Raw genomic sequence first — 25,441 nt, 5'->3', positions numbered from 1 at the left:
TGAAATGAACGAGTTTCGCGGCAGATAATGCGTTGTTTAGAGGCTGCGTTTCGGTGCCCCAGTCACTCCCACTATATGGATATACGCGGATCTAAATATCTGAAAAACGACACCAAATAAGTTATATGGGTGAGTAAACGATCATATTTTATGCCAGAAAAAAGGTTCAGGTTGTAAAAAAAAAATAGTTCCCCTTTAAATATGTAGCATAATGCTTGAAGGTGTTCATACTATATGTACAGTGTATATAAATATAATTATTCAATCCTTTAAAATATTAATTCAAATTCTCATTCTATAATTGTTATAATAATATATATTTATATAATTGTTATAATAATCATATAAAATGTGCATACCAAAGTTTCTTATAGCCCAAAGAAACCCATGTTTTATGAACCAGCATTTTCAGCATCACTTAGTCTCATATAGTTTACAGCAACAGTACATTCATTTGATGGTTATTAATCCATTTGATAATGGGACAAATAAAGGTTTCCTTAACCACATATGCAGTACAATCCTACGGCTTTTGTGTCGTGCCAGTCTGGCAGCAGTTGAGACTCCATGGCAGCTTTTCCTTGGACAGATAAAGCATAGGCTGAATGCTGCTGCTGAAGTCCATCAAGCCAAAGACCAAATAATGAATATAGCAGGTAAACACGTCAGGATCAAAGTATTCTTGAAAGGGGAAGAGTGCAACAGGTGGGAAGTAGTTGAACACTATGATGGCCAGAATTATGAGGACCATCTTGAAGGCTCTCTTCTTCACGGGATGCATCTCGTCTCTGCCGGGCCCGGACTGTCGAAGCGCCCACAGGATTGTTATGTTGCAGAACACCATGAAGACAAACGCCGCGAGGATCATTGCCGTGAAGACCTTCTCAAAGTTCTCAATATTGCCTACACATTTAGCAGAGGCATAGGCCAGTGTGATCAGCCAGACTATGATGACCAGGACTGTCCTGTGCTTACGGTCCTTGAGCTCCGTGAAGGTGATGGGGTGGACCACGGCCATGTAGCGGTCCAGACAGATGCAGGAAAGGAAGAGCGGCGAACAGTCTTTCATGCCGTAGAAGAAGCGAAGGACGTACCAGGTGCTGGTGGTGGTGGTGAGGAAGACGATGTTGGCCAGCTCCAGGGGAGGGATGAGGCAGAAGAGCACGTCTAAAATCGCCAGATGAAAGATGAAGATATCTGAGGTGGAGGAGTCACCGTTGTTTTTGTGGATGAGCCACAGCACCGTGAGGTTAGCCGGGATGCCCAGGAGCATGTTTGTGAACTGCAGGGCGAGATACCAGATCAGGGCAGCAGGCATGTTTATGCACTGCTCATACACTGTCTTCTCAGCACCAGTGGAGTTAAGAGGTCTGTGAGAGACCAGGAGCAGAGAGGAGTTGATGTGTAAGACATCCATGACGGCCGGCTAGATCGGAAAGATGTGTTCAGAAGAGGCCAGAGGAAGAAAGATCTGTCAGAGAACAAGTCAGACGAATACATGTCAGGATCAGTTGTTAGAGACAAGATATAACAGTAAAAGAGCATACCCATGTGCCCTCACATGGTCAATAGAGAACAGCTCATGAAGATATCATGATGTGAAGAGCGCAGGCATGCACTTTTATTTTAATATACACTGTTGCCTATGACGTTGGAACAAGATATATTTTTACCTCTTCTCATGAAATGATTACGACAATGTGATTTTTATAAATAGGAAAAAAGAGGGAGGTGTCTAAAAACAAAATTATTCCAGCCTTATGGGCAGCAGTGTATTTTACATGTTTCCAAGAAGCATGAAAGGTTAATATACATTTATAGGTTTCGGTTTAAAAAAAAAAAAAAAGAAAATTATTAATAGGACATGAGTCCTTCTTGATATTTGTTGCTTTTATTAGAGACAGTTTGTGTTTTAATTTTATTCCTGCATGAGGACTGGTGCCCTGAAATCTAACTAGCTGATTGACAAGTGTGCCCTTTTTCCTTATTACTGGTAAAGAAACATCATACAAATCATTGTAAATCAGTCTGTTTTAATATCAAAAGACCAACCTGGAGGTCGTGACCTCAAAAGGGGGCTCTCAAGATAAATCTAAGGGATGCCAAGATGATTGACAACCCCTGTTTCTGTTTCTTTTTTCATCCAAAATACTGCAACGGAGGTGCGTCAAGTTGGTGTGCTTTCATTGAACTGTCTGGTTGGCCAACAATGTTGGGAAATTCAGCTCCTAATAATAGCGCGATTTCCAATTTATGCTGCAATGCATCGCATCGTAATATTTCCTATAACTTGGTGAATTCCAATGAAAAAGTCAGAAGGGTCATATTAACTCTATAATATTGATTTTTTTTTTACTCACTTAGCCTTGAGTATGGGCTCTAGAAGCTTCAAATTTTTTATAAATGTACTTCCTCTGAAAATCCTCCCCCACAAAATATCTTCAATGTCTATGCAAGACATGACGAGGTGTGAACCCACACTCTAAATATAACAAATACAGAAAGTAATGGCATATAAAACATATCATATATACACAACAGTGGTTTTGAAATAGAAAAGACTAACATGTGATAGTGGGATATTTCAGAAGGTGCATCGGCTGCTTTATTTGCAGTACAAAATTTTTATCAGTGGAACAAAAACTATTCAGTCAATTCATTTGAGAACAGCAAACTGAATTTATCCTACGCACCTCACCTTCAATTTAATTATTTATTTTTTTTTTTATTCTATATAGCTTTGAATGGTAAACAGATGCCCTTACCTTCAACTGACTCTTGATCCTCCAATGAACCGATCACCTTCCCCCTCCTTAACTGTTCAAGTGTCACTGTCACACTGTCTCACAGACACCTCAGCCCATTTCCTCCTCAGACACCCACTATGACACGTGATGTCTGCTGTTGGCATCCTTGTTTCCACCATTTAAATACAGCGGTATGCAAAAGTTTGGACACTCATTAGGAAAATCACTGCAAAATCACTTGCTGAGCTTTTGAAGCAGCAACTTTATTTTAACATATGTTATACCTTATGGAAACAGTCATTTTCATTGGTCCAACAGAAACATTTTTATGTGTATTTAAACAAAAATAGTCATGTGCATAAATTTGGGTACCCCAAAAGAAATAATTCCATTAATATTTAGTAGAGCCTCCTTTTGCACGCTCGAACAGCCTGTAGACGCCGCCTATTGCCACAGACAAGTCCCTGAAGTCTGGCAGGTGGTAGTTTGGCCCATTCCGCCATACAAAATGCCTCCAGTTCAGTCAGATTTCATGGCTTCCATGCGTAAACAGCCTGCTTCAAATCAATCCATACATTTTCAATGATGTTAAGGTCTGGGGACTGGGATGGCCATTCCAGGAGATTGTACTTGTGCTTCTGCATTAATTCCTTTGTGGATTTTGAACAGTGCTTTGGATCATTGTCCTGCTGAAAAATCCAACCCCAGCGTAGCTTCAACTTTGTGACAGATTCTTGAACATTCTTGTCAAGAATCTGCTGATACTGAGAGGAATTCATGTGGCCCTCAACTTTAACAAGGTTTCCAGTCTCTGTGCTGGCCACACAGCCCCATAACATGATGGACCCTCCACCAAATTTCACAGTAGGCACTAAGTTCTTCTCATGGAATTCAGTGTGTTTTTTTCACCATGCATACCTCCTCTTGTTCTGACCAAATAACTCTTAGTCTCATCTGACCACAATATTTTTTTCCAAATGCTTCCGGCTTGTCCAGGTGTGCTTTTGCATACCTCATGTGACTCTTCTTGTGACGAACACTCAGGAAAGGCTTTTTGCGCATCAGCCTTCCAAAGAGCTTTTCCTGGTGCAAAGTACGCCGGATTGTGGAACGATGAACAACTACACCATCAGTAGCCAGATGTTCTTGTAGTTCTCTGGAGGTGGTCTGTGGCTTGTCTGTGACCATTCTAACCATCCTTCGCCTGCGCCTTTCCAGTATTTTTTTTGGCCAACCACATCTTTCCTTCACAAGGACTGTTCTTGTGGCCTTCCATTTCTGCACCACATTTCTGACTGTGGAGGCAGACAAGTCCGAACCTTCTTGATAATTTTTTATACCCTTTTCCTAATTCATGATAATGAATTATCTTAGTTTTTTGGTCAGTGGAGAGTTGTTTCGATGCCCCCATGTTGCCACACTCTAAAAAATAACCTAGGACAAGCACAGCCAGCAATTGCCTCTGTTAAATAGCCTTTTTCATGATTGGTTCCACCTGTCTTTGTAATTGAAGGTCTCACAAGCTAGTCAAAGCAATTTTGTGCTGCAACCTGTCAGCTATAAATCCCTACAGGTCTTGAAATCAATGTGATTAAAAGGGTGCCCAAACTTTTGCACATACCATATTTTACATTTTAATTTATCATAATAAAACTACGTAATGGTACTCTGAGAATTTTGGTCTGGAAAACACTCAAATGTCTACATCTCTGTAGGAAATCAAATCTTGTTGCTGTGATCTTCTTTTATAAAGTTAGAGCAAATTATCATGAAATCTTAGAGGGGTGCCCAAAACTTTTGCATACCACTGTAAGCAGTTGGCCTATATCTGTCTTATCTCTGTATCTAGGGTGACATGTAAATGTGCAACCTGACTACGAATAGAGTCTTTTGAGCCTCCTACAGAACATGTACTAATAAAGTCCGCAACGCCAGAATATTGACACAAGACCGAAGAATAAAACAAAATTCAGATAAAACCGCAGCCAGTTTATGTAAAATGACACTCACCTGTTCACTGAGACACTGCAGCACCTTCCTAAGGTGAGTGGATGTCCCAAATCTCCAATCTCAGTTGTGGTTGACTCCTGTGTTCCTCTGTTCCAGTGTGAGCAAATACTGAGCCCCCCCCCCCCACCCAACCCCACACCTCAAAATGAATAGAAAACATCTTTTGGAACATGAGCTAACACTTCAGGGATCCTGCTGACTCTGATCATCCAATCACAGAGAGGAGGATGAGGGTGTGGGAGCTGAGGATGTCCCCCTGGATGCCATGATGTCTTGTTTGGCCCCTGTGCAAACATCACTCCTTTAAAACTAACATGTTAAATAAATGACTTGTGTGAATTGTGTGGAAGTTAATTTGAAATATGAAACGGAACAACGGTTGATCGGAAAGAGCCAGTAGAACACGTCAGTGTGGAGGACGTGTCGGGGCAAGCAGTTATCCATTCACGCCGATTGGCGATGATGCAACAAACCAATGGTGCCTGACGGAAAATCATCAGTAAACAACTGATGCAAGAGACTTCTGATTTAATTCACTGTAACGATGTGTAATATGTTACGTGAGGCTGACACGTTTCAAGGTGCGACGTCTGTCGGTCGATTCCCCGGCGCGCCAAACGGAGACTTGTGTCACGCCACGTTCACAGCGACAGTTTAACTGATGCGGTGTCCACATGTAGTGTTGACTCAGAGGGTCAAAGACTGACCTCTCGGGTGACCTTTCACCTCTTTGCTCCTAATCCTCAAACATTTAATAGACTGCTGTCTTTTATAGTGTGTAAAATACAGTGAGTGTAACACCATTTAACACTGTTAACACTTCTAAGAACACGTTAAAGTAGGGCCCTGTTAATTATTTAACCACTTCTTCTTTAGCGTCCTCTTGGCTGTGTTTTATATGTGACAGTACAGTCGGGTGTTTCAGGCTGTTTGAACAGCGTTACAGGCCGTCTACTGAAACTCGACCCCCGATTTGTTTACCCTACCGTGCATGAACTTGTTTGTGCTGGTGTCAGGTTTACTGGAGACGCGTTTCTCTTTTCTTACAGGGGAGAAGGTTTCCACAGGTTCGCTAAATTCTGCATCGGAGCAGAAACGCACACGCTGCAGGGGCCCACGCCGGCACAGCTGAGGAGACTCTGAACAAGAATCTTGACTTTTGACTTAACATCAATTGATGTATTAATAAATAAACATGAATATAATGAATCTGCATTCTGATCACAGACCTGTCTGCAACTGTGGATTTTTAAATGTGCTAAACAAATAAATACACAGCATGCATATCATATTGTAAGCACGTTTTGTCACAGTATCATCCTTTGCAACCACATGAAAACACAAGAAAAGGAAAAACTGTTAGCTGTGGTATTAAATCAACCGTGTTAACACTGATAAGTTTTTCAACTGATAAGTTTTGTATTCAAGCTGTTTTGTATTTCAAAGTGGTTGTTTGGGCTGAATGCAAATACCAGCCTGCTAACACTCTCACGACAATGATGCTGACATGCAAGCACATGCTTACAGAGTAAAGCTGAGGCTAATTGTCACAAATCTAACAAGCGGTGGTGACGAAGATGTACGTACTAGATCCGTCTATGTAGATACGGAGTAGGACCTTTCCTATGGGTTGAGGGGAGGGGCCTCTGTGGATCATCCCACAGATACTTGATCAGTTTGGGATCTAGTGAATTTGGAGGCCAGGTCAACACCTTGTGCTGTTTTTCATGTGTTTTTTTCAGTTGCTCCTAAACCGTTTTTGTGTGTGTGCCTGTGTCAGGCTGCATCCTGCTGGGGATGGCTGCTGCCATCAAGGAGTGTCATTGCTATGGGGTGGGGGTGTCTGGTCTGGTCTAGGTGGGTGGTACATGTCTAAGTTACATCCACATGAATGTCAGGTCCAGAAGTTTCCCAGCAGAACATTGAATTATCACAAGATGGTCAATGTTATTTACTTCTCCTGTCAGTGGTTTTAATGTTGTGGCTGATCGGTGTATATTAATTAATGTAATGGGACTCCTACAAACGCATACAGTGACGCTGGGATACTGCAACAGACTGACTTAAAAAACAAACAAAATAATTAAAAATTAATTTAAAAAAAATAAAATTTGTGGTATCCAGTTTCCAAAATATAAACCTCATTAAAACAAAGAAGGGTGAAGTGCAAACGTGCTGCAATAATTACATCAGATTATGCTCACCATCAAGGGACAGTTTCCTAATTTATGATGGTGAACGGTAACAGGGCTGAACATAACATGTCATGTAAAGTTGAGTTTATACTTTTACTAAATGTAAAGTAGCATGCTGCCGCCACTCATGTCAAAATGCGGAAATAAAAATAGGAGAAGAGTGACCACTGACAGGTTTATTTTAGAAAACGGAGAAATGTGAGTCAAAACTGAAGTGTGATCTGCCAAAGATTAATTTTCTTATCTCTTATTTTCTTAACAATTTCTGTTATGCTGTTATTACAATATATTAGATATGGAGTTGCAAAAAAAAAAAAAAAAAACACAGTCAAAAGAGTTTGGTCATTTTTATTTCTGACATTTCACCCCAAGTTTGAGTGATTTCAATAGAAAGCAGAAGGAAAAGTGTTTCACACGTAGTGTAGTTTGAGCAGCAAGAAACATACGATCAAACAAAGTGGGAAACAGGCGGCATACAACTGTGCTATGTGCAGACATCCCAGCAGTACCGTACACATCTATTATAAAACTACGATGCTTTTTTTTTTCTTTCTACCGCCACCCACCAACTACTTATTTCTGTAAACTTGCGGGTGGCTAAATGTTTTTACACTTTAGTCTAAAATCGTCCTCTCAAAAGAGAAGATGTACAAAAACAAAATCACATCCGTGCTAACGTTTAATCTCCGGGTTTCAAACTGAAATCTCTTTAGAGAATAAATATTTTGATCGGAAAATACGACCCATGACAGGAATCCGCTGTAAATACGAGCGGAGGATCTGTAGCGCTAGTCGGCCAAGGTCATATCTGTTCTGGTTTTTCTAGTTTCTGACGTAACGTCAGAAGATCTCCCAACCTTAACACATTCATCATCTACCACGTTCGTCCTCCACAGCTTTCTCCTACGTGCAAACTTCCAAATTTCACCGTTTTTGTGTATCGTTAGCTTGTAGACTGCCCTCCCATATTTTTTCAATCTTTAAAAAAACAAAAACATTTCAGTCTTAACATTTAACTTGCTACTATAACATTTAACTGCTCTTTCCGTAATCCCTCCCTCTCTCTTTCTCTGTTAATTGAACACTATAAAAACCAAGAAGATATATCAGGTAAACATGTTATTGATCATTGAATTACATTAAAAGGAAGAAAATACTGATTAAATCAAAGTACCAAACTTTAAAAAAAAAAAAAGTTACTGATAGGTCACAGCAAGCCGGTGCAGCTGAGAATTTTAATTTGTTTTCATGTGTGAGTGTATGGCATTTTATTCCAACAGAAACAAAACCCCCCACCGTCCGATTTTTTCCGTTATAACGCTCCGTTTGGAGCGTTATATAATCGGCAGACTCCCAGTGAAGGTTTGTGTTTTTCTGTTCCTTGTGCAGTGGAGCAGCAGAAGTACAAATAACAGTCTTTTGGGAGTGGGAGTGGAGATCTGGCAGATGCTGCAAAGAAATGGAGTGATGAGATCATGGGACCCGACTAATTTCTTCCAGTCTTTTCTGCTTCTTCGTGGGAGTGTTTTAGGAAAGGCAGCGAGTAAACTCTTGGGTCGTGTCACTCGGGTCAGGCCAGGAGTGCTCACATCTAGGTAGTGCATGGTTGGATTTGGGGTGCTCACTGTAATTGAGAGTGTTATGGCTGAAGGTGCGACACTGCCACAAACGGCCAGTAAGGTAAACAAGAGTCAGCTTCAATCTTCCGCGGATACGTCGACAGGACATCATGGTGATTCCTGGCTGACATTTGGTGTTGGTGATGGTGTCGGCTGTAGCGTTTTCAGATGAAGGTGGAGTCCATGGTGCTCGTGTCTTGTGCGCTGCGGGCCCGAGCCTCAAAAAGCTGCTTTATCAAGGCCGACTTCTCCTGCTCCAGCTGGGCGATCCGCTCGCTCTTCTCCGTCACCTCCTTTTAAGAACAGAAGGAAAAGATGTGAGAAAACGAACGTCGCTTCGTACGGGTGACACATACTGGAGGCTGTGTTGAACCTGAGTGAGAAGTCGGTTCTGGCCCTTCAGTCTCTGGATGGCTTGTGGTGGAGCTGGGGCAGGAGGCTGGGAGTTAGCTGTGGTCTGAACGCCGCTGGAAGGAAATGACTGCTGGGAAATAAAGAGGAACCATTGGTGAAGGTAAAACACACACTGGATATTCAGCTTTACCACAAGTTATGAAATATGATAATTTATAATTGTAATGATGGCCACCCAGCATCCTATTACCTGCTTTGCCTATCTTGGATTTCAACTGGGATTTTCATCAACTCTCATTAGAAATCTCGCTGCAGCTTTGAGAGACTGGTTTCACATGATTACCCTCATGAGACCGTGCAACGAGATTAGTCCAAAACATGACAGAAGCTACTACTCTGAGGGAACTGTCAGGCCTGAAAGCTGATGAGAGGTCGGATTTTGGAATTTGGAATAAAAGAAGAGCTGGGCAACAGTAAAGTCATATGTACGATGTGTCAATTAGTGGTAAAATATTGTGGAAATAATCAATGAACATTGGTTTTGTGAAAAAATCTTTGAATAACTAAGCAAAGTTGTTCTGCAATTATGCAAAGCATAAATCCATAAGCACGGTTTATATGTAGATGACATCTATTTATCCTGCAACATCAAATAAAACACCCACGGACACAAACACTTACCATTCCTGTACAGGAAATGAGGTCATTAAGGCAGCGGTTGACTTCTTGTAGCTTGGGAATGAGAACGTTCATGCGACTCTGACTGGCTTCTGTGAAGAAATCCTGAGAGGAGAAAAACAAAAAACGACAGGTGGAATGAAATTTTAAGAAAGTTGTGAAAGAAAAAAAATCCAGCTACTTCATAAACTAAGGACGAGGTTAAAAAGAGGTGAACGTTTCAGAAAAAGTTGCACAGATAAAGACACCAGGATATAATTTAAAGCATGCAGCTATTTTACTTAATCAAGTGTATGTGATTTCCCTATAATCTGCGTCGCCTGATCGAAGTTAGCAGGATATGTTACTAGGAAAAAGAACCTGCACGGGAAACATGTACAGTCACTGGAAAAAAGGGTGCAGTCAGAATAATCCCCTGCTTTGGATAGAATAATATTTCCATGACAGGATGAAACCCCGCTGCACTGACGAGCTGCTGTGACGCGACTAAATTTAACTTTTGGCAGCTGTACATGTGTTGGGAAAATGCACAGGTCATCATTTGTCCAAGTAATTTCTGCTTTTATTTACGCCTGTGCTTTTCTTACTGTGTCAAAATCTCTCCTGTGAGAAATCATCAATGATCTCCTCTTGTGATAGTAAGTGGAAGCGTTTCAATATGGTCCCAGTTCAAGAGTTGCGATGCGTTGGTTGATATTTCCAGAAGGAGGTGGATGGTAGGTTTATATATTATAGTTTAATCTTATAGCGTCAGCAGGGAGCCCTTCTGTTTCCCTGGAGAGTTAAGTTACTCTTTAGTTTGTTAAACTGGTGTCTTCTACTTGACGAAAGTTGCCTAACAGCAGCGTTCTCATGACTCACAGCTGATCCCAGGTCAGTCATCCAGGTCATGGTATGTCCAAAAAATGAGGCTAATAGTAGGGAAACTGGACAGGCTGGATTTTCTTCAGTTCTTAATAGCTGGTAGGGAGTTCTGTTTTTTTTTTTAGGAACATCTGTGTGAAACCCATCTGACTAGGTTCTGTTAACCACCAGATAATCACCTATAACTGGAGGGATTCGAAAGAGCTGCTAACAGACTGTGATTATGCGAGTATCAGGTTGGCAACACCCACCAGTGGCAAAAGTCTTTGTTTTTAGGTCGGTGTTTTAACTAACCGTGCATTGCGAGCTCTGGCCGATCTGCCGCTGTCTCTCTGTGACATTGTGGATTTGGCCTTGGTACCAGTCTCGGGCCCGCTCCACCACTTCCAGACCGGCCAGCAGGGAGTCCTTCTCTTGCTCCAGCTCTTTCATTTGCTTCAGCTGCGTGAGGTCAAGTGAAAAGAAGGGAATGTGGGGACAGGATAAGGGTGAAATGGTGAAAGAAAGGAAAGAGAAAAGCTTAGTCAGGGACATGAGACAGCCTTGCCTGAAGTCACTTTCTGTGGAGATTTCCCACAGAGAATATTTCCCATGCCATCCCTGAGGGAGGTTTCAAATCGCTGCCAAGACTAAATCTAATCATTGATCGTGGGCTGCCAGCAGTCTGCATGGCGGACAGGCTCCCATCTTTTCACAGGGGCATCTGCAGCACAGTCTTTTGTGCCTGACGAGACAATGGCGCCGCACCAATTGTGCCGGACTCTCTCCCATCCTGAACAATGTTTAGAGGAGCAATCAGTCCGGCGTCATGGCAACCACGCAGCAACCTAAGAATGGGGTAAACAGCGGACCCACTTCAGCTGTGGCCACCCCAGTGTGCGTGTGTTTTTGTGAAAGAGAAAGCATGTGTGTGTGCGTGTTTGCAGCCCAGCAAGGCTGCATTAAGTTGTGCTGACCAGGCTGTCCATGCGGCACACTGCCACAATCCAGGCCTCACCGCTGGCATTCAGCCACCTGGTGTGTCATCTTTCTGTCCACCCATAGCAGCTCACTACATTCCACTGATCATCGCTAATACGCCAGGAGACATGCAGCAAACGTAGACTGGCAGAGCACAAAGAGTGTCGAGAGACCAAAATCAAGCCCTGTTTAACATTTTTGTGCTCCGTCCAAAAAGAGCCTGAAGAGAGAGTGTACACAGAGGAAGAGGGGGGTTTCTGGGAGGAAGAAGGGGGTCGGGGGGGGGCTCTCTGTGTAGAATGAGGCATGACCCGGTGTCAGGCTGCATGAATGTGTGATGGGCCACAGGCAGGAAAACACACTGGGGAAAAAAAAAAAAAAAGAAAGGGGAAAATACACAGAGAGGAACCAGAGCAGCAAACGGCTGAAAGGTTATGAAAAACTCTGTACATGTGTGTGTGTTTCTGTGCTCTCTTCTGGCTGAGTGAGCAGCCGTGAATACGCGCGACAACGCACATACAATAACATGACGCCCGGTGCACGCGCCGTGTAGCTAAAAACACAAAGAACAACACAACAACCTTTTAAACTTCGTCGACAAAGAACAGTATGAACCGACACTCTACAATGTAACAGCACGACAGGCGCAATACTGGAGCTGAAACGTCCCTGAAGCACAGGCTGTTTAGGGGTTTAGCTGATTCTGTGTTAAGTCAATAAAATGTTGCCTTCACACAGCTGTTTTTTTTTGACAAGCAAATCCTAAAGATATTAAATTCACCCAAACATCAAAGACACAAGCAGCAAATCCACACATCTTAAAAATGTATGTTTGGTGAATAATAACACTGTCGTTGTTGCTGTCAACTAAGTTCTGCTAATTAACTTTAATGCCACAAGGTTACAGTAACTATTCTTTCAGTGACACTTTCATCAATATATTAAACATTAAGTTTATGACAATTCACAACTCTTTTTTTTTTGTTTAGCCCAAAGATATTCAACTAACAATTCTATATATAAAAATAAATCCATTACATCTTCACATTTGCGCAACTGTTACCACCCAACACTTGGCAACTCCATTTGATAAACGACTTGAAACACTGTTGTTTATTAAGCTCTGTCAGTCAACTAATTTATCAACAATGACTCATTTCTGAGGAAGTACGAACTGTGAGCCTCTACAATAAACATGTCCCAAAGTCCCTTTAACAAATTCACATAAATAGTTTCTACTGTCCTGTTCTAGCACACACTGACTTTCAAACACACGAGAGTGATGACAACTTTGTACCTCCTGTATTGTCTCAACTGTCATGATTAAATGCCAAAACAACCTGATGCACATCTTCAAAACCCTTTAACCAACAACCTTTAAAGTCCTCTATCATCTACAGTCATCTCTGCCTTTTCTTCTGCCTCCTTCTCTCACTCTCCTACTCACCCACAGGAAAAAGTGCAGGGCCTTGCTGCTGTAGAGGCTACTGCTGAGGGGGATGAAGACGGTAGTGTAGGCAGCCCACACGGCCGTCCAGGCTGGGCCGGGCCTGCCGAGCGAATCCTCTACTTCTACCAGGCCCCTGGGCCCGACCCGGCTCACTACCATCAGGGCAACGGTGGGCCAAGTCGGCCTGGGTGGGAGGGACAGGGGGAAGGGGGAGGAGGAGAGGGGCAGGGACGGAGGGAGAAGGAGGGGAGTCGGTCAGTCAGCCTCTCCAGACACAGAGGCCAAAAGAAAAAGAGACGGAGACGCGACACAAACACGGAAAGAAAGAGGGAGAGGAGGTGAGCTGGGAAGAGAGAGAAATGGTGAGGCAGGGGGAGAGTCGAAGAGTGAGAGGAGGCTTGAGCCCCTGACTAGAGAGTGGGAGGGGCAGAGTGAAGGGGAGGCAGTGGGGTGGGAGGGGAATCCGTGGGCCAATAGGAAGTAAAACAGAGGAAAGCCTCTATTTTAATGTTTTTACTATTAGATTTTCAAAATAAAAGTCATGATCTGTCTCTGTCAAAATCCTTCACCACTGAGCCTCTGCTCTCTTTATGCAACACACAAAAAAATAAAAAAAGATGACACATCACAGCTCAACTGAAATGTATTAAGACCACTATTCAGCTTTAAACAGAAATACTTGCCTCAACAAGCTTTCTGGCTCGATTATGCAATGTCACTAATCCTCTGCCGGCCGTTTCTTTTCTGCTAGTGCCAACACATCCTAAGGTATGGACACACCAAACCGACATAAAATAACTGCCGGCAATGACGTCACCTGTGAACGTCACCTCACGTCACCTGTATCAGGGCCAAAGCGTTGCACTTGAACACATCACACAGACTTCAGCCGGCTGAGACATACATTTTCTCCTGTGCGAAAGGAAATAACTCTTTCATTAAAAAAAAAAGCTACTATTAGATAGGAAAATAGAATAAATATGAACAGCCAATCGAAGTTTCGAATTTAACCGGCCAGTTTCACCACTGATTAAATACACCGAATCAGCATAAAAGATGGTGGCCGGTCCGACTGCTGAGGTGAAAGGTCCCAGACACACCGTCAAAATTAGGAACAGACGCTCACCAAAGGCCTGACACCTAAAATAGACCGACCGACCGTCAGCTTGCTGTTTATGGCACAGCTCTTTAAGGCTGCGGTTAACATTTCAAAGCTATCTGCCAGTGTACAAATGTGAGAAAATGGTAAAAGATCAATTTAAATAAGCCAACAGTGGCTTATTTAAATTGCATATTTCATCCAACCAAGAGTTCAAAAGCAAACTATATCCAATTTACCATCTTGGAAAACAAAGAAAGGCAAAACTTATGTCCTATTAGAGGTCTGTGCTACAAAATTTCTTTCTTTTGGTGATGGATAGCATTTGTAGATCATCTTTCTGGAAGAGTCTGATACAGTTATTTGTGCGTGCACATTTCTAAACTGCAGTGATGTTTTTCTGTAAAGAAATGAACATAAAGTTTTCATTATGATCTTATACACATTGCATTCATTTTCTGACTTATCAGCTAACTTTAGAAAATGTGACCTCCCTTCTAATATTTTAAACTGTTATTTCATGTTTGTTATGTGGGTTTGTACAAGGTTTGGGTACACAACATACTTATGAAATGACAAACCCACTTACAGGCCACTGCTTGTAAAGAAGTTTGTCTTGTTTGTCCAAGTATAGTTTCTTAATATCACACTTTAAGCTTTTCTTTACTGCGCTTTACAAGTCCATTTATTAAGTTGATGGAGACTGTTGCATGGTATACCTGGGACACTGTGAAAGTGTTTTTCAAACTAACCATTCCATAATCCACTCCATTGGAAATGGTGTGCCGCCTCTGCTCTTCCCGACTCCGCCCGTGCCGCCTGGAACCACCCGTAAATCCTGTCGCTGATTCGCTCTGAGATCTTGGTAAACCTGATTTCACAACACCTAGACAAATGTAACACAGACATTTTCAGCCGCAGTCTGGAATGCACTCTGTCATTCAATCTGAACGTTTTCAAAAACAAAAAATTCTCAGATATTTGTAGTACAGCTCAAGATAATATAAAACACAACACAGTGGCAAAGAAAGTATGAAATTGTGTTTTACAATAAGACTGCAATGAGGCATGGATGCAAAACACAGCAATTATAATCACACACACATCTGTCTACAATAGTAGTAGAATTAGACAAACTGCATTTGGTGCAAATAAAGTAACGCATGCAAGTCCTGCTATGTTTTCATGTGCTGAGTTGGTCTTTGAACACATTTGGAGCTGCCGGTTTACACCACAGGAGGGAGCTGTACTCAGCTGGGTGGTTTTCATTACATGGTTACTATACTAATGTAGAAAAACATATTGATTTTAAAATACACAGGAAAACAAAAATACGTATTTGAAGACTCAGTCATTAGATTATCTGACTGAGGATGAGTTCAGAGGAGCAGAAAGAAATATATAAAACATCTGAGCTGAAGGCTCTGAAACAAGCTTCTGATAATATTTCTGACAAATGAACAACACACAATAATCGACATTTTAAAGTGAGATGAATGAACAGTAAATAAAGCGTGGCATTTTGAAATTGAAACAGGATAGACGGTAAATGCAAATTTCAGGTTTGGTCTGTTTTGATCAAGGGAAAACACCAGATAGCAGTGTTTTTATCTTTTAACTTTGATAATCTTGTTTAAATCTCTGCTGTTTTTCCAGTTTGTTTATTTTGGAGTGTTTTTTATCCTATCTCATCTGAACGACATGCTGATATGATAACGTGGAAGTCATCTCCAAGCTGTCCATGTGGAAAATGTGACGTAACGCCCTGCTTACCTCTTCTGTGGTATTTTATCATCATCATCATCATCAGCTATTTAGATTTAAGTACACGCCACAGCTGCTTTTTCTAAAACAAAACACAGCGAAAGAGAGAGTCGGGAATTTGTGGTGGACTACAGGGTGTTGGGGAGGATTTCACTGCCGCAGTGATTTAGTGAGGCCCGGCCTGTCTGCTGTAATCTGGACTAATCCAGCGGGGCTTGGCTGCATGTGAGCGATTACAGCACGGATGCTGCTGGACTGCCTGTAACGTGCCCAAAAATATGCGGACACCTAAACTTTACACACTTACGTGATCACTGAACGTTTCATTCGGATGCTTTGGTGATTGATACGCCCACATAACACGCAATCTCCTGTTAAGACTTTCTGCTTGAATGTGAATTTTACTCGGTACTGATGCAATTCATTCCCAAGATGCTGATAAATAGTTGCAAACTGTTCATTTGAGAGGCCTATCTCAAAACGCAAACAGTACGTATATATATGACCATTTAGTGTATGTATCTATCCATCTATCTACATGAAAACCAACAATGTCTTTAGTGAAAGTGATACAAGCACTAAAAAGCCTCGAGGGCTCGACATAGACAGTGTGAGTGTCACTGTTATTATATCTCCAGACAAGCCTAACAGGAGAGAGGTGACGCAAACTCGGAGCGACTCCAGTTGAGTGCACGTAAGAGAGATGAAGAAAGAATGTGAAAGAACTACGAGAACAAAAAGGACCAGTCAGTCTATGTGTCTGAACAAGATAATGAGTAGGCAAACTGGGAATTTCTCCGGCGGCGGCACCTCCTCCATCCTCCATCCTCCATCCACCGCATTAACTGAACAAATGACGACGCATGCGACTGACCATCACCCGTTCCTTCAGTCGTGGCAGGGAAGACTGCGCTCTCTCCTTAAAAGCGACCCCTCGAGAAGGATAAATCTCTGTGGTTTATGACACAGATCTCTGACCTGGCCTGGGGTTAACAACGGCAATTATTCAGCTGGGCACTCAGGACTGAAGCGGAGGCCTTTAAACAGGCCCTGTTTAAGAAGATACTAGAGAAGTTTGACCGAGATTGCCTTCAACTTTGTCATTTTTAACCGTTTACATCATGAGCTGAATGACAAATAGTTACATGCAAAAGGTCGGCACATGTCATGTACTCGTGTCCACATCCTGGTTCAGTGCATCTAATTAAACTATAGTGGTATATAGTGAATCCGGAGAAGACTGGAGTGGACAAGTCAAATGGACGGCTCATGAAAGTTTAGTTTCTTTAGTTTTGTTCTGTGTTTTGATGCGTAGTTGAAGTATATCTGTGTACAGATACACCTCAGGTTGGATGGGAGCAACTAAACAACAGTAGCGAATTGAATAAACCTCAGAAAAAACTGTTTTTCAAGCTAGAATAAATTATTTACGTGAAAAAAAAATATTAAAATGATGCATATCCACAACTTCTTGAGGGCTGATTTTCATTGCAAATCCCTGACTAATGTTCAGATGTGATAAGCCACATTTATAGGCTACACAGGATTAATCAAAGTCCATTAACACCTCATAGCATCTCTATCTGAATTAGAAATCTGTTAGAGTCAATATATTTAAGTGCATAACTGAATGACAGCAGCATCTTGCATAACCAGAGCAAATATGCATTTTGTATTAGTAATATATTGCAATATCTGGACTCTCGGGGTTTATCTCTTGGGATGATGATAAGATAAGGACTCCTTCATGAACTTTCCCACCAAATCTGGTCCTACTTACTCGCTCCTTGGAGCTGCGGTGACTCCAGCGCAAGCGACTCAATGGACCTGACCCTGCTCTGCTGAGGCTGCGTCGGTTTGGCAACATGGACCGGGTCGGGACGGTAACACCCGCCCTCCGGAGCGACTTGAATCAGCTCCAAACTCCGTCCGGACCTCTCGAAGCCCGCGTTGTACCTCGCTGGTCCACACGCGGGATACCCGGACCCCTCCTCCTGCCGGGCCCGGCTCTGGAGGGAGGCCGCCCGGTGCTGCTGGGTGTTCGTCACGTTGCTCGGCCCCAGCGGACGCACCTTGTTCTCGACCCGGGCTCCGGCGCCGCTGCATGCGGACAGCGGGGCAGGTTTCTGGTTTGGGGGTTGCTGTGGGTGCACGGCGGCCTGGGCCTTGAAGCGAGCGCTGTTCTCCGGGTTGAGCATGGAGTAGCGCAGACCCGCAACGAACCGCTCAAAGGTGAGGCAGCCATGAGGCGGGGTGACCCTCCTGAGGCAGGGCAGCACCCCACCGGGCAGGTCTCGAGTGTCTGCCCCCTGCCAGCGGCTCTCGATCTCAGAGATGTGCACATAGCCCCGTCCGTTGTCATCCAAAATGTCAAACAGGGTCCTCAGGCTGTGCAGGAAGGCTTTGGGGAGGCCATCTGTTGAATACTCAGTCTCTATGGGCTGCATTTTGGTTGTTTTAAAGCCGTCCGCGGGGGTTTGAAAAACTTCTTTCCGTGGCCCAACTCCGCCGTAAATCACTGAAGTCCCGTTCATCTTGCAGCCCTGGTCAGTCGCTATTAAAGCCATAGTGGGGGTATTGATGAACTCCACAAACTAATCATTCAAAAACACACCAACACAAGTCGGCTAACTTCAAATGAACAGTCGAGCGCGTAAACAAAAAAAAATGAGGTAGCCTATATTTTACTCGCTAGATAACAAAAACACTCATTTATCTATATTTTTAGCCTAAAATGCTGCTTTGTTTTCCTCTATTTTTTTACCGTGTACCCTCCTCGCCGACACTCTCCGCTCTGTGATCGATACTTTCCTTTTTCTGTCCCAGGACCGCCCTTCAAACGGCTGTGCTCGAGCGCCCCGGAACACAGCCATTGGCCGCGGCGTGCGCGAGCTCGGCGCTGATTGGCTGCGAGCTGAGGTAGGCTCCAGTTTGAGTTGTGCTTTTGTTATTACCGAGACGTTATTCATATAAAGCCTGGATATTATTATGGAGCCCCAAGTTAATCAGGAAGAGCTGGATAAAGTGTCACCTTACAGTCCAGAAAACAGCCAGCACGGGAGGACAGAGCCCCTTTTGTTTAACATATAAAAAATAAAATAACTTAAAACTCTAAAGCTGCAACATAAATGGAATAAATCATTTTTATTTTACACAAAACATGTGTCAATACAATGCACAACAATTCAATCGTTCTGGAAACAAAAGCCTTCAAACAGTTGAATCAACATCTGTCTTAGTTATTTTAAACAAATACCATAATCTTCCTGAAGATAAGATGCAGTGTACCCAATGAACTTACCATTAAGATAATATACTAAAACAAATTTGTTGTATTAGACACTGTAGTAAGCAATGGTGCACTTAAAACTATATTATTCTGAAGATAATAACTGTATTCAATGATATAATGGGAGACAACAACCAAACGTGGAATAAAGAGGTCCAGAAAGCATGTAATTCCAGCTAATTTTGCATTTAATCACACTTTATACATTATATAAAACTATATTAATTAAGATTTTCCCCTTAGTCATGTTGAAAAGCTGGCAGTCTTTGCTACATCCCTGCACCACAACCTGCATCCAGTTTTCACAGAATCAAAACACAATCACTTCTGACACTTCAGGGACACTACTTCTGTTTTTCTTTTCTTCCGCTGTGAGTCACACATAAAAACCCTTTGCACAGTTCCTTCTCCGGCCTGCCCAGACTTGAACTAGCGTCCCATCGTCATCTGCACAGGACGTACCAGCGATTAACTTGGAAGATGCTGTCACTTCGCCACAAAGGGCTCCTTGTAATTTGCTCCTGACGCATATCCTTCTGTTATTATTTCTTTCATAGCAGATATTGATTCACGCATTTTTTCTGTTATGCTTGCCAAATATCCAGTAGACTTCATTTCATGAGAAAAAAAAAAAAGCCTTAAGGACAGGACACATAATCAGTTCAACATATGAGCTACTCTCCCTCTGACAATCACACACCAGTTGTTGTTGTTACCATACTAATTTCTGGGCATTGATTATGGCTGCAGGCTACAGAGAAGGGTCAAATAGATGAAAGGGTTTTGATTTTTCCACTGATGGACTGGGATAAAAAAAAAGAAAATGTTGGAAATTACACTTGTTTTGGAAATAGTTTTGAACTACATGTTCAACTCTTATAAAACCAAAAGAATGACAATACAGAGACACGCACACAGTGTCCAGTTGCAGCTCGGCTCAGTGTAATCACTCAGCTCATCGGGTGAGACAGCTGAGCACTGACTCCTGCTCTCCCCCGTCTCTATACCCCATGTTGTCACGCACATGCACTGCTGTATCGACTGTATCTGCTGCTCAAAACAGACACGCTCTCTGTGGGCTTTGTAAACGATGCCAGCGGTTGCAGAGCGTGCCAAGGGGGCCTCGTCCATGCCACCGTTTGTTTTGGACATGTACTGATCCCCCGCTCCGCTGGCCAGTCATCCCTCTCTCTCGTGTAACCCGCACACTCTTCCCTCATTATCTCCTGTTTGCTCTCTGTTACTCCAAGTCGTCTACTTCAACAGCGTCAGTGTGCATGTGACAAAGGATTTGAGAGCTTATTCAGTTCATGACAGAGATAGAGAGAGAGGGAGAGAGAGGGGGAGACGGAGTAAGAGACTTCAAAACCTCTGAATCTTGGAAGTGTTAAATCAGATTTGAGTTACAGTGGGAGGACGAGCGAGAGGAATTAAGAGCGGGGGTGGATCCAGGCTGAAACGGAGGAAAAAGGAATATTCAACCAAAGCCAAAATCTTTTCTTAGTCTCATTTCCTTTGCTCCCATCCTTACGTTTTTTCATTCTTTTCTCCCTCAAACATGATTTCCACCCTGTGAGTTTGTGTTTTCAGCTCAACGAGTTGCCCTCCATCGACCAAAGGCTTGGACTTTGGTCGTTTCATTCACTTGAGGTGTTAAAGTATGTTTGAAAGGTTCTATTGTTTGTACAGACTGCACTGCACAGTGCAGAATATATGCCACTCACACCTTATTGTACAAACAAGTCCAGCAATGCAAGTAAACTTGACCGCAGTTTAAAAAAAGCTGAATTTTGGCAATTGCATTTTCTGTTGGACATTTTTAACACTATAAAATAAAATCTAAATAAAATATACTAATACTTAATCCTGCAGAATATAAAATGTTAATATTAAAGAGGTTGGAAACCCCTAAATTGATAGTATCTGTCCTTAGTATCCAAAAATCAAAGCTAAACCAAAGGAAACTGCGCTTGTTTGAGGTTTCTTGAAGACTTGTTTGATCACTCATCGAGGTAGCTTCTTCAGTTCTAAATGACTGATGGGAGTGTAGGTTTTTATTTGGAGCATCTTTGGGTGGTGTCTGACTGAAACTCAACATGACTAATGTGTGTCAACACCCAGATGAGTGAATATCTGATTATTACAATAATTGTGTTCATGCAGTCTCTGGTATTCTTTGTGGTTGTTCAGTTGAATCTGGCTAACGCCAGAATTTCAATCGTTCATTATCGCCTTCTGAGAAACAAATGTAAAGGAAATGCTGGATGTATGTCATTGTGTTGCAGCTCTATTTGACATATTCTGACATGTTTTTTTTTTAACTAACCTTATTTTTTAAGAATATATAAATAACGTGTGGAAGTATGCTCTGCAGAATCTATCCATATGCATGTAAAAATTTCCGCTCACGAATTTAATCTCGTCTAAATCCTCGGGCAGCTCCAGCACATTTCTGACACAGGGTGACACCGATTCTGTGCATTTATGTTGGAGCACCTGATCCTCATTACTCATTCTTTTTAATAGTACGTTGCCCTATTTTCCCTCTTTGTCTTGTCTAAACATGTGGGTGTCTTTGTGTCTGTGGATGAGACGAGGGGAGAACGGACCAGTGTGTTATTTCATCGTACTGTATATTTGGCATCAGTATTGACAAAATCTTTTACAATAAATTGATCTGGCAAACTGTTTTGTATCCAGTATACATAACTATACAGAGTGATAGTGTTATTTTAGTTTTTATTTAGCTGTATACGTCTTAGAAAAATTGTTACGAGGCTGTTAATGGAGACTGAGCTAAAACCCCCAGTGGAAAACACTTTAAAAATCATCAGACATAAGCCATGTCCTCCTCTGCACTCTCCTCAGTTCAATTTATTCAGGTCAAGGTTCCAGGACACACACGTTTTAATGTCAGTTTGTAATTTAAAAATTGTAACTGAAAACAGAATCTGGTTGCGTATTGGTTTGACCCATCAGAAACTTCAGTATGAAGCTTTTTATACCCCCTGAGGTGTTCAGTAACAGCTAGTGGCTGGCTTTAGCACTGCAGCGTTAATTCTGTTGCATGACAAACCAACACGTCCACATAATGATAATATCGGATCACAAGCTTAACATCTGATTATTCCTACTAAAACCCCCAAATAATTCCTGACCTCTGATTTAGGAAAACCCATATTTTTATCCACACACTGAGCCTGTTATGAAATTTAAAAGCGCCACAAAAATTTAGATGCAAATGCGGAGAAATCAAAGTAAAAAAAGATAAATAAAGAATCCACTCCATGTGTATATGTTCATTCCATCACATCACCATATTTTGTCTTATCGGGTCCTTTTGATTCTTCTACTGGAAGTACTGAAAGACAAAAACAAGAAAAGTAAAAAAACAGCTCTATAAATTGTCTTCATCTGATCTATGTGTGCTAAAACCACACGATATTCACATTTTATCCTTTCTCAGCGTGAGCTATGAGAGGAACAGCGAGCAGGCTCACGGTCTAACACCGTACTCACCTGGTGGAGGCGGTGTGTATGGGACTTTGCCTTCTAGCAGCATCCAAAGCTCTGAGCATTTCTGCGATTCCCAGCGAGTCACTGCATAACTGCCCACTGATGACGCCACTGTGAGAGGACAAAAGAGACTGGAAACAGTGAAGAGATGGCAGGGATGAAACTTTTGTTTTAAGAGCATTTCAAAGCCAGTGTGTCACTTTTCACCTATTGAAATGAGTAGGTTCCATTGGAGGGGATACGGGAGCTTTCTCTGTAGAGCCTTCTGAATGGCAAAAAAACCTGCAGTACCTGAAGAGGCAACAAAGAAGACATCTCAGTTTGACATCCAAGAGGAGGAGGAAACATTCTTTGTCCTAACACTTCTGTTTTATTTCTCTTGAAACTGATTTCTAGATTGGGCAACACAGTGGCGTGGTGGTTAGCACTGATGCCTCACAGCAAGAAGGTTCTGGGTTTGAATCCAGGCCGACTGGGCCTTTCTGTGTGGAGTTTGCATGTTCTCCCTGTGCCTGCATGGGTTCTCTCTCCGGGTACTCCGGCTTCAATAGGTTCATTGGTGATTCTAAATTGGCCGTAGGTGTGCATGTCAGTGTGAATGGTTGTCTGTCTCTCTGTGTTAGCCCTGTGATAGACTGGCGACCTGTCCAGGGTGTACCCCGCATCTCACCCGATGACAGCTGGGATAGGCTCCAGCCCCTCGGTTACAGAAGAGGAATGAATGATTTCTAGATCAACCTTCTCATGACGCATTTTCTTTTTTGTTTACCCGGACAAGGAGACCCGGTTTGGATCCTGTATTAAAATGCGTCGACACATGCGTCACAAGGAGCCACTTGAGATCTGATCTGTTGGCAAATAAATATGAATATTGCAACAGCGTCTTTTTCTAATGGATTGCTACTGTTGTATCAGAACCTCAAAAAGTTTTGTTTGCTGTGTGTGCCTCTGGACACGGGGATATGTTTTGGGTGTCTTCACACCTGTACTTTAGGCCGTAGGACATATATGTAAATACTCTATCTGAAGAGGGTCTGTATTTGTGGAAAAAACAGTTAATCAGAAGCAGTTCGTGCGGATAAAAACTATTTCCAAAACATTGAATCAATCAATATAGTCATACAGTATATTTTCCTGCAGAAAGGACATAGCTCCTGCCATACCTTTTTTTTTACCAAAACCTTTCTGGATATGTAGACTCACAGATCAATGTCCGATATCCATCACATTAAATTTTATTGCAACAGAAGACAAAGGGAAATAATATCTAATAATCTAATAATTATAAACTATTTTGATATTACAGTTATCAAGACTATGTGTCAAGTGTGATCCTGTTTGTTTACAACATAAACACTCCTAGATTACAGCTCCCTCAAGTGGTAAACATTGGATTAAAATAGTTTGTAGTTTCTTATTAAGATAAAAAAAAAAAATCTATTTTCAGTTTGTTCAATGACTGGTTTAGAAACACGAAAAGGCCAAATGTCAAAACAGTATTTTTGCTTCAATAATAAATGACAAAGAGACATCACCCAGTATAAATGTTCCAGTCCCCTTCATGAAGGCATGAGACTGACAGGCTGCGTAACTCTCCAACCCCTGAAAAAAAATGAAAAACAAACAACAAAAACACATTTAACTAAACGTCTGAGCCTGTTAAACGTCTCTACGCAATCTTTCAGCGCACAACAGAAGTCTTTATGTGAATTATTAGCTGTTTATGTCAAAGTCAAAGCCCTGCAGGGATGAGGAGAGAAAAGAGGTAAAACAAAATAAAAGCCCACCGGGTGTTTAGCCACCAGCGCGTCGTCCACTTTGGTGAGACCGAGGTTGACCATGTTGTCAGCTGTTATGAAGCTGGAAGTTACTGTCTTGTGAGAAAAATAACATTAGCTCATGCTGACCCTGTTTCCACAGGTCTGCTGCTGCAGCTGTGCTGTTATGAAACTTCCGCGTTGAAGACCAACGAAGAAGAGAAGAAGAAGAACGGTTTGCATGGACACTGGCGACACCTAGTGGTAGAAAGCTGCAGCAACACGCCTGTAAAAGTACAGGGGAGAAGGGGGTTTAGACATTATTTGAGCATGAATAAATAAATAGATTTTGCTAGTTTATCTAGGTAATATATGTATAGTTTTAAAAAAAATAAAATTAAGCCAAAAATATGGAAATGATCATAAAAAACATTAGCAACAAGAAAATACAGGCTAAAATCTGAAAAACATTCAAAACATTCAAATTCTATATAAAATGAGAGATGCAAAGAAATCCTGTATATCCAATATCTAAAAAACTATTTGTTTACCTTGTGCTGATCCAAGTTTTTGGAGCGTTTTGCATAGTAGGCGAGAGGCGGCGTACACCCTGGACAGGTTGTCAGTCCATGGCAGGGCTAACACAGAGAGACAGACAACCATTCACACTCACATGCACACCTACGGCCAATTTAGAATCACCAATTAACCTAACAAGCATGTCTTTGGATGGTGGGAGGAAGCCGGAGTACCCGGAGAGAACATGCAAACTCCACGCAGAAAGGCCCAGTCGGCCCATGGATTCGAACCCAGAACAGGCATCAGTGCCAACCACCATGTCACTGTGCCGCCCTGCACTTAAACTATATAAAAATACATAGTAAATCATGTCAGATATTTATTCTATGAGAGTCCTGACCACATGTTTGGAACCACTGGCCTCCACTAGTAAAGATATTGTTGATATATTGAAAACAACCCATCAGAAATGAAACTTCTGTCTCATTCTGTCCATTGCTGTCCTCACTTAAACTTTAATAGCCAAAACACAGATATCATCTGTCAGGGCCTTCTACGACAGCACAACATGCCGACCTCTGCGACCCCTCTGTTGAACTCTGACCCCACAGGGACCTGAA

At 42.2% G+C, this 25,441-nt stretch overlaps 3 protein-coding genes across 4 annotated transcripts; all 3 read right to left on the bottom strand.

Annotated features, from left to right (window-relative positions):
- Positions 1-448: 448 nt before the first annotated feature.
- On the bottom strand, positions 449-2,077 carry hcar2 (hydroxycarboxylic acid receptor 2). The gene has a single exon (XM_084571698.1). The coding sequence runs from the start codon at positions 1,415-1,417 to the stop codon at positions 524-526; it is 894 nt and encodes a 297-aa protein (XP_084427824.1). The 5' UTR covers positions 1,418-2,077; the 3' UTR covers positions 449-523.
- A 5,092-nt stretch (positions 2,078-7,169) lies between these two features.
- On the bottom strand, positions 7,170-18,799 carry sapcd2 (suppressor APC domain containing 2). 2 transcript variants are annotated; one of them, XM_084572918.1, is made up of 6 exons: positions 17,521-18,799; positions 14,729-14,862; positions 10,762-10,908; positions 9,607-9,708; positions 8,945-9,055; positions 7,170-8,864 (listed from the first exon to the last, which is right to left on the bottom strand). In XM_084572918.1, exons 1-6 carry the CDS (start codon positions 18,305-18,307, stop codon positions 8,736-8,738), a joined length of 1,410 nt encoding a protein of 469 aa, XP_084429044.1. In that variant the 5' UTR covers positions 18,308-18,799; the 3' UTR covers positions 7,170-8,735. The 2 variants fall into 2 exon arrangements, with proteins under 2 accessions (XP_084429044.1, XP_084429045.1); XM_084572919.1 differs by having other exon boundaries at positions 8,945-9,052.
- Positions 18,800-21,878: 3,079 nt separating this feature from the next.
- tmem141 (transmembrane protein 141) lies at positions 21,879-24,674 on the bottom strand. Its single transcript, XM_084572818.1, has 5 exons — positions 24,333-24,674; positions 24,081-24,147; positions 22,753-22,836; positions 22,549-22,656; positions 21,879-22,390 (listed from the first exon to the last, which is right to left on the bottom strand). Exons 1-5 carry the CDS (start codon positions 24,384-24,386, stop codon positions 22,329-22,331), a joined length of 375 nt encoding a protein of 124 aa, XP_084428944.1. The 5' UTR covers positions 24,387-24,674; the 3' UTR covers positions 21,879-22,328.
- Between the last annotated feature and the right edge of the window lie 767 nt (positions 24,675-25,441).

This window comes from Chelon labrosus (assembly GCF_963514085.1).
Source record: "Chelon labrosus genome assembly, chromosome: 22".
In the NCBI taxonomy this organism is placed as follows: Eukaryota; Metazoa; Chordata; class Actinopteri; order Mugiliformes; family Mugilidae; genus Chelon; species Chelon labrosus.
This window is presented reverse-complemented; position numbering and strand designations above follow the sequence as displayed.

Excerpts from the sequence above, each read along its gene's own strand:
- tmem141 (XM_084572818.1), bottom strand. The coding sequence starts at position 24,386 with ATGGTCAACCTCGGTCTCACCAAAGTGGACGACGCGCTGGTGGCTAAA. Across the intron at positions 22,837-24,080 it reads GACTGGAACATTTATACTGG|GTACTGCAGGTTTTTTTGCC; the intron begins GTGATGTCTCTT and ends TTGCCTCTTCAG. Across the intron at positions 22,391-22,548 it reads ATACACACCGCCTCCACCAG|TACTTCCAGTAGAAGAATCA; the intron begins GTGAGTACGGTG and ends TTTGTCTTTCAG.
- hcar2 (XM_084571698.1), bottom strand. The coding sequence starts at position 1,417 with ATGGATGTCTTACACATCAACTCCTCTCTGCTCCTGGTCTCTCACAGA.
- sapcd2 (XM_084572918.1), bottom strand. The coding sequence starts at position 18,307 with ATGGCTTTAATAGCGACTGACCAGGGCTGCAAGATGAACGGGACTTCA. Across the intron at positions 9,709-10,761 it reads GCCAGAGCTCGCAATGCACG|GATTTCTTCACAGAAGCCAG; the intron begins GTTAGTTAAAAC and ends TTCTCCTCTCAG. Across the intron at positions 8,865-8,944 it reads AGAACCGACTTCTCACTCAG|GAGGTGACGGAGAAGAGCGA; the intron begins GTTCAACACAGC and ends TGTTCTTAAAAG.